Source organism: Triticum urartu, unplaced genomic scaffold, assembly GCF_003073215.2.
Source record: "Triticum urartu cultivar G1812 unplaced genomic scaffold, Tu2.1 TuUngrouped_contig_6465, whole genome shotgun sequence".
Classification (NCBI taxonomy): domain Eukaryota; kingdom Viridiplantae; phylum Streptophyta; class Magnoliopsida; order Poales; family Poaceae; genus Triticum; species Triticum urartu.
The window spans coordinates 13,483-21,360 of NW_024117229.1; the positions used below are offsets into that span (position 1 = coordinate 13,483).

A 7,878-nucleotide genomic window follows, 5' to 3' on the forward strand; every position below is an offset into this window, starting at 1 on the left:
ACTGTTTGACATAGAAGATAGAAGTGCTCTCTGCCATCACCAAGTTGTCATCAATGTAGTCTGTCGGAACACCATAGGCCATCATGCGCAATGCGGCAGTGACCTTCTGTTCGGTGCTATGTCCAACCAACCTTGCACAATTCCTCCTCTGCTCGAAGGATCGATCACGCTGCTTCACAGAATTGCAAATGTGGATGAACAAGTCTTTAGACATTCTGAACCGGCGTCGGAAGTACCTCTCCGGAAAAACGGGTGGTGAACTGAAATAGTTGTGCATCAACGTCTTGTGCGCCTCCACCCGTTCTATCTGAATGAACGCACGGCCATACACGGAACCACCATGCTTCGGCTTCTTCCCCTCGTGCATCGCCACTAGCATAGCAATGTCCTCTTCTTCGTTCAAGTCAAATTCCTCATCCGACGAGGAATCGTCCATGAAAGAGGAGTCACACGAGCTCGTCTGCAATGCGGAAAATCACCGTCAAACTAACTCTATAACCCCAACAAATAAATCATGAAGTTTCATCATTTTTTACCTTCAGGAATTTCGTCAAATACCTTGCTTGCGGGATGGACGAAATCGGACGACTGCGGGTTGGCGGAGAAGAAATCGGGAGCTCGGGGCGGCCGGCAGGCGGCTTTGAACGGACGGAAGAACGGATAACACCTCGCGACCGACGGGCGGGCGGAGTGGCGCACCTCCACTAACTCCGGCGGGGGGTCTAGGCTAGGAAGAAGCCTAGCCCATCGCCAGGGAAGGCGTTTTAGGCCGGCCACAGCCGCCGAAGAGGCTTCAATTCGGTGTTGTCCGAAAGTGAATGGAGTCGTGTGGGTGGCAGCTGGTCACGCGGAAGGAAAAGAAACAACAGCTGGGCAGTTGGCGGACGGTCGCGTTGTTACATCTCTTATAGGTGGAGATGCAAATTTGCACCGCAAAGTGTTGTAGTTTACGTCTTCATGAGACAGAGAATGTAACTTTTTTTTCATCTACACTATCTGTTGTTGGAGAGATGTTTTTTGCCCCGAAAATGCAAAAGTTGGGTATTTTTACACATACGTCATCTTCTTTCTATTGGAGATGCTCTAATGTCACGTTTAATTATCCGTACCTGACGGCGTCGGGGGTAGATGGCGCGTGCGGTCCGCCGCCGCCTACTTCCCACCTTCCCGCGCGCATAAATCCCTGCGCCCGCCCTGTCTTGCCCCCTCAGCCCCGTCTTCCCCGAGCAGAGGCCCCAAAAAATCAGTTTCCGTCCCGGAGCAATTCCGGCCGCCGCCTCGCCTCGCCTCGAAAGGTTCGCCGCCGCCAACCGTGCTCTGCTCTGCTCACCCACTCCCTCTGGCAAGTCTTGTGCTGTTGCTGCCCTCTGCGGCGTTTGGTCGAACAGCTGGTGGGTCGGGTGTGGGTGTCCTCCGGGCGCCGCAGTGGACGCCGCGGCTGGCGGGATCCCGTGGTGTCTCGCGTTGGATTCGATGGCTGAGTACTCCCACTGATCCAAATACTCATATTTCATACTACTCCTGGACGAAATCTGACTGAAGTATAGATAGATTGCGACGGATTCCCGCAACCATCCATCATTCGAGGTAGTTGCCACAGACCCGGAGGCCCATGTGCGCGCCACCACAACAGCCAACTACCTGCACGCCTACTCCCCATCTGCTTCCCGCCACTATAAATCCTTCTATTCTACCTCTCCTGCCCGGCCGAGCGAGACCCAAATCAATTCTACTCCCGGAGCAATCCCGCCCCCGCCCAGCTCCGCCTCGCCTCGGAAGGTTCGCCCGCCGCTGCCAACCGTGCTCGCTCACACATGAATGCACCCACCCCTACGCACTGCCTCCTCTAGCACTCTGCTCTCTGCGGCGTTTCGTCGAACAGTTGGTGGGTCGGGCCGTGCGGGTGCGCCGCGGATCTGCCGCGCGGCCGGCGGGATCCCGTGGTGTCTCGTGGGGATCTCGCGCCTCGTATCTCAAATTTTGGGTGGGAATGGGTTGCCTGCTTGCTTGCTGCGTTTGATCCGAATTCGACCGAGAAATGCCCCCCCTGCGGCGCGAGCTTTGTTTCGTATTTGACGGGTTGCTGCCTTGTCCTGTGTGTTTTGTCGGTTTGGGACTCTCGCGCAGATCCATTTGCTTAGCCCAGGTCCAGGCGTTAAGGTTCTTTTTTAGTTGCCGCTATAAAAATTGATCTTCAGGGATCTTGGTGCAAACGGAGGCTTAGTATACTACTATAGTTTTTACTGTGGATTCGAATCTTCTCTTGGAGGGGCGAACATAATTTAACACGCAGCTAGTTGGGCGATTGTGGAATGAAATGTGCTGGTGCGTCATCTTTGCTTGAGATCCGGGCTTCTTCTCAGGTCTTTCTCAACAACTTTATATCCTATTGGTTTTGAGGATCAGACAACTTGATCCTGATTTAGTCGCCAGAAGTAGTGAACTGAATATGCTGGTGCATCGTGTTTGAGATCTGGTGCAGTGTGCAGATGCCAGCCTCCTTCTATGGTATACTTATAGGGATCAAGCAATTTAATCCTATAGATTCTTGGAGTGTCCTGTTTTGGCAGTATTCACAACAGTGATTTGGCACTAGGTTTTAGGAATCAAATGTCACATGGACCCAGTGCCTGGTCACTTTTGGGTGAATTTGACATGAATATGAACTTTACACCAGGTGTTTATTTTTGTAGTTTTTGTCCAGTTATCATGTTGGATGCTGGGCTTATGCTTGACATATCATATCAACATTTCTTCCATTCTATTCTGGTACTTTGCCGACTAGTAGGGTAGGGGGCTTACGATTTATGCTTTTCTGAATAGTAGCTATTACTGTGGTTATCGTAGCCTAATACCTGTTAATTTTCAGGGGAAGTAAATCATGGCGACAGGTCAAATCTTCTCGAAAACCACCCAAGCGCTATTCTATAATTATAAGCAACTTCCTATCCAGCGGATGCTTGATTTTGACTTCCTCTGTGGTATATATTCTTCCTATCGTCATTGGTTTAAAAGGATTGTTTAGTGTTTCTGTTTTGCTTCTTTCTTACTGAACTTGCACTGCCTGATAGGGAGAGAAACACCTTCTGTTGCTGGAATCATCAATCCTGGTTCTGATGGGTTCCAGAAACTTTTTTTTGGACAAGAAGAAATTGCTATTCCAGTTCATCCTACGTGAGCTCTCTGCTTCCTCATTTATCTTGTTTGATTGAACAAGAGTGTGGTTCTTATTTCAGATGGAGGGATATTACATTAGCAGTTTGCTAGCTCAATATTCATGCATGAACAATTTATCTATTCATGTATCTTTTGTAGAATTGAAGCTGCTTGCAATGCACACCCAACTGCGGATGTGTTTATCAACTTTGCATCCTTCCGGAGGTTAGTTACAGCATTGATAGTCTGTCTGAGAAAATACTGCATGATCTGGAGCAACTACAATTTCACTGTATTTTCTAAATCTGCAGTGCGGCTGCCTCTTCAATGTCAGCTTTGAAGCAGCCAACTCTCCGAGTTGTAGCCATTATAGCAGAGGGAGTTCCTGAGTCAGACGCAAAGCAGCTAATTAGTTATGCACGTGCTAACAACAAGGTAAGGATTATATTTTACATGGAATTACTGCTTTTAAGTTTGGGTGTGATCACCGGTTTTCATCATAAAGTGCTTAGAGTAAGACAATTTCATATTAATTAGTGAAGGAGTATATCCTTATAGACACATTTGTAAACTAAATGATGGCTTGTGAGCTTGAGAGCATTTGCTTTTTCTGGTAATGCAGGCTGACAGTGGCCTGCATGTTTATTGTTTATTTTTGCTAAGTGATTTAGTGTTATTTGTAGGTCATCATTGGACCTGCAACAGTTGGAGGAGTTCAGGCTGGTGCTTTCAAGATTGGTGATACTGCTGGAACCATTGATAACATAATTCAATGCAAGCTGTACAGGCCCGGATCAGTTGGTTTTGTGTCTAAATCGGTATGCTTCAGTTCGTTGTTAATAAACTTACTTCCTTCATCACATGTATTTCTGTATGATTCATGTCCATAAATAAAGTAACAGAATAAAAAGAACTGTCCATTGTGTCTGTAAAGACAACTTTTTGTTTACATATGGGGAGCCTTAGAACTTTAGAACAGCATTATGATGCTTCAGCTTTTATCTTTTTATTGGGAAAAATGTGGAGAGCTCCTGACGTTCCCTTTGTTTTCATTCCAGAACTCCACTTCTTTAATTTGACGACTGATAAGCATATATTCTCAGCTGTATATTTTGAATATTCATTACAAACTGAACTTCCATTACTTCAATAGGGTGGCATGTCAAATGAGCTGTACAACACCATTGCAAGAGTGACTGATGGTATTTATGAAGGTACCTTGTTTGTGAATAAATGTAAATGTCACATTCCCTGATTCACATGAATAAAGCACCCATGCTAACTTTTTCTTAACACATTCAGGAATTGCAATTGGGGGAGATGTTTTCCCTGGCTCAACTCTTTCAGATCACATTCTGCGTTTTAATAACATACCTCAGGTTTGACACTTAACATCTCTATATAGAAACAGATAGTGTTAACCTTCTTCCTGTAGTGTATGAATATTCATCATCTTTGTCGCACAAGTGTCCTGCGAATGTTATATTTTTCTTCTCTGGCATGATTGGACACCCACAGGATGTCACTGTTACATGTTCCTTTATCACATCCTTTTTGTCTTCTAATTTTCAGAGGCTACTCCTTTACCATAACTTTGGTGTATCTCTATTGTCTTTGTATCCACTCCCATTTACATTTTTAGGACAAAATGGTTGTTTGGCGCACAAGTATGCTTTCACGATAATTCCATTCCTGCATTATTTGCAACCCAAGTCTGGATTCTGATCACTGGTGTATCAACATCTCATTTGTTGGCTTTAGGTTAAAATGATGGTTGTTCTTGGAGAGCTTGGAGGAAGTGATGAGTATTCGCTCGTCGAAGCCTTGAAACAAGGAAAGGTTCAGAAACCTGTTGTTGCTTGGGTTAGTGGGACATGCGCACGTCTATTCAAATCTGAGGTCCAGTTTGGCCATGCTGTAAGTTGTAAACAAATTGGTGCTCTTTTCTGGTGAGCTGAACAATACAGTCAGTATGCACAGATGTGGTTCATTTATTAATTTTGATATCATAACAGGGTGCAAAGAGCGGTGGTGAGTTGGAATCCGCACAAGCTAAGAATCAGGCACTAAGGGATGCTGGGGCAGTTGTCCCTACTTCATTTGAAGCTCTTGAAAGTGTGATTAAGGAGACATTTGAGAAGCTGGTACATCACGGCTGATGTCTTTTGCAAGTATTTTTTGGGGAATGTTCAATGGGAACCAATGGGGTTATATATATTTTTGCAGGTTGAGGAAGGAAATATTCCTCCTGTCCCTGAGGTTACACCTCCCCTAATTCCTGAGGATCTTAACACTGCCATTAAAAGTGGGAAGGTCCGAGCTCCCACGCACATTATCTCCACTATCTCTGATGATAGAGGTCAGATTGGTGTCAACATGTTATCCTACATATGCTTGATAATTGTCCTTTGCCCCGCTTTCTCTCCCCGAATACAATAAATGTGCATATGTATGATGCAGGTGAGGAACCTTGCTACGCTGGTGTGCCCATGTCTACAATTATTGAAAGGGGTTATGGAGTTGGTGATGTTATTTCTCTTTTGTGGTTCAAGCGTAGCCTTCCTCGTTATTGTACTCAATTTATTGAGGTAATTTGTGGGTTAAATGTAACATGGATAGTCTATCTTCCCTACAAAAGCTCTAACATGCTGTGATAATTTTGTACCTTTCCCCCTTCTATATCTAGAGTTCACTTGGTCCTAATAAGGTTTCTTCATATGTCTGACAGATATGCGTCATGCTTTGTGCTGATCATGGTCCTTGTGTATCCGGTGCTCACAATTCTATAGTTACTGCTAGGGCTGGAAAGGACCTTGTTTCCAGCTTGGTATCTGGTGAGCTTGTCTAATTGATGCATGCGAACCTGTACCATTATGTACACAACAGTATACTGAGACTTATGGTTGGAATAACACAGGATTGTTGACAATTGGCCCCCGATTTGGTGGTGCAATTGATGACGCCGCTCGGTACTTCAAAGATGCATATGATAGGGTGGGCCATCTTATTTCATATCCCTTTATTTTTTTTATCCAGCTCCGGTTTTCATGTGTTTCTTAGTTGATCTTATAAACTACATCAACTGATTCTAGGGTCTTACGCCTTATGAATTTGTTGAGGGCATGAAAAAGAAGGGAATCCGTGTCCCTGGGATTGGTCACAGGTATAATGCCCCCATGACATCATAATAAACTTGCACCTGAAAATGGATTTGAGACAAGTTGATTGTTTTTAATGTACAACCTCTGAGTTATGTTGTTGTCTTTTCTGAAATTTCACTTGCATGTCTTTATTAGGATCAAAAGCAGAGACAACAGGGACAAGCGAGTGCAGCTTTTACAGAAATATGCTCATGCACACTTCCCTTCAGTCAAGTACATGGAGTACGCTGTTCAGGTTGAGACCTACACCCTGTCAAAGGCCAACAATTTGGTTATGAATGTTGATGGCGCGATCGGTTCTCTTTTCTTGGATCTTCTTTCTGGGAGTGGAATGTTCAGCAAGCAAGAGATTGACGAGATTATAGAGATTGGGTATCTTAATGGACTCTTTGTGCTTGCACGTTCAATTGGCCTAATTGGGTAAGTCTCGCTCTTTTATAATGATGAAATCTAACTATTGCTACCCTAGTTACATTTTTTTAAACATTTCCAATCTGCTTCTTGGATTCACAGGCACACCTTTGACCAGAAGAGGCTCAAGCAACCACTGTACCGTCACCCTTGGGAGGATGTCCTCTACACCAAATGAGGCACCGTATTGGTCTTCCACCTGTGTGTACACCATAAAAATAAAATCGAGCATAACTACACCAAATGAGTAGAATTCAAAATTCTTACTGTTGATGGAACTAGGCGAGGAGGGATACAAGACCGTTACAGATGAAAGTTTGTTTCATTTTTTCTTCATTCAAGCATGAAAGCATTAGGGCATCAGATATTTGAAAGGATACTTGATAGTTGTTTCATGTTATCATCAATTAAGTGGCTGTCAAATTTAGTTCAGACATTTGGGGAATATTGTAATGGTTGTGATTCTAGTTCCCCATCACAAAACTCTGAAATATCTACATTGTCAATTTTATGGTGATAAAATATGCATGTGTTGCTGCTTCGAGCTCTAGGCGACCGATCGATCCCAAACTTATTGGCATGCCCTCCCCGTCATGGCTACCATATATTAGCTTGAAAAACGATCTTATATTGTGAGACCGAAGGAGTACCATATAATGGTATCCATTTAAAATCTTTTCTGTGTTTGATATGTCTCTTGTGCTGATGCACAGCACCAGTCACTGCCGCTACCAAGCTGCACTAGAAGCATGTGCGTGCTTTACCACGCCATTTTCTTCTTTGATCGTTGTGTTTGTTATATTATATATTGCTCAAATAAGTTATATCTCAATAACATGGTAATATACCGAAAATGAATTGGTTTGCAGGAAGGCCTGGTTTAGTGATGCGATTTATTTGTTTTAACCTTACGACATGTCTATGTTGAGTTCTACAGTATATCACAGCTATAGCATGCCTTGGTTGCTCCTGGTGTGGTGATAGCGCTTCAATTTATTGTTGAGATCTTTGCCACTTGCTAGGGACATATATATGGCAGTATTAAATGCGCACCCAACAAGGACGAGGATTTGGAGCACTCGGGTGCTCCACACCACTGTACGAACAATTTATTCAAAAGAAATGCTGAGAAATTTGAAAAAAAATCTGG

At 44.1% G+C, this 7,878-nt stretch overlaps 1 protein-coding gene across 3 annotated transcripts; it reads left to right on the forward strand.

Moving 5' to 3' along the window:
• The first annotated feature begins 1,134 nt into the window (after positions 1 to 1,134).
• LOC125530651 (ATP-citrate synthase beta chain protein 1-like) lies at positions 1,135 to 7,276 on the forward strand. Of its 3 annotated transcripts, none has more exons than XM_048695039.1 (17): positions 1,135 to 1,295; positions 2,870 to 2,981; positions 3,072 to 3,174; positions 3,316 to 3,381; positions 3,468 to 3,591; positions 3,840 to 3,974; positions 4,310 to 4,370; positions 4,459 to 4,535; positions 4,918 to 5,073; positions 5,172 to 5,300; positions 5,383 to 5,515; positions 5,617 to 5,744; positions 5,885 to 5,990; positions 6,074 to 6,150; positions 6,249 to 6,319; positions 6,453 to 6,737; positions 6,831 to 7,276. In XM_048695039.1, the coding sequence occupies exons 2-17, from the start codon at positions 2,882 to 2,884 to the stop codon at positions 6,904 to 6,906; spliced, it is 1,827 nt and encodes a 608-aa protein (XP_048550996.1). In that variant the 5' UTR covers positions 1,135 to 1,295; positions 2,870 to 2,881; the 3' UTR covers positions 6,907 to 7,276. The 3 variants fall into 3 exon arrangements, with proteins under 3 accessions (XP_048550996.1, XP_048550997.1, XP_048550998.1); XM_048695040.1 differs by lacking the exon at positions 1,135 to 1,295 and adding an exon at positions 1,628 to 1,779; XM_048695041.1 differs by lacking the exon at positions 1,135 to 1,295 and adding an exon at positions 1,859 to 1,984.
• Positions 7,277 to 7,878: the final 602 nt, after the last annotated feature.

Bases quoted from the DNA above. Each gene is read 5' to 3' on its own strand.
- LOC125530651 (XM_048695039.1), top strand. From the start codon at position 2,882: ATGGCGACAGGTCAAATCTTCTCGAAAACCACCCAAGCGCTATTCTAT. The intron at 3,975-4,309 runs GTATGCTTCAGT...TTACTTCAATAG, and splicing joins TTGGTTTTGTGTCTAAATCG to GGTGGCATGTCAAATGAGCT. The intron at 5,991-6,073 runs GTGAGCTTGTCT...GGAATAACACAG, and splicing joins TGTTTCCAGCTTGGTATCTG to GATTGTTGACAATTGGCCCC.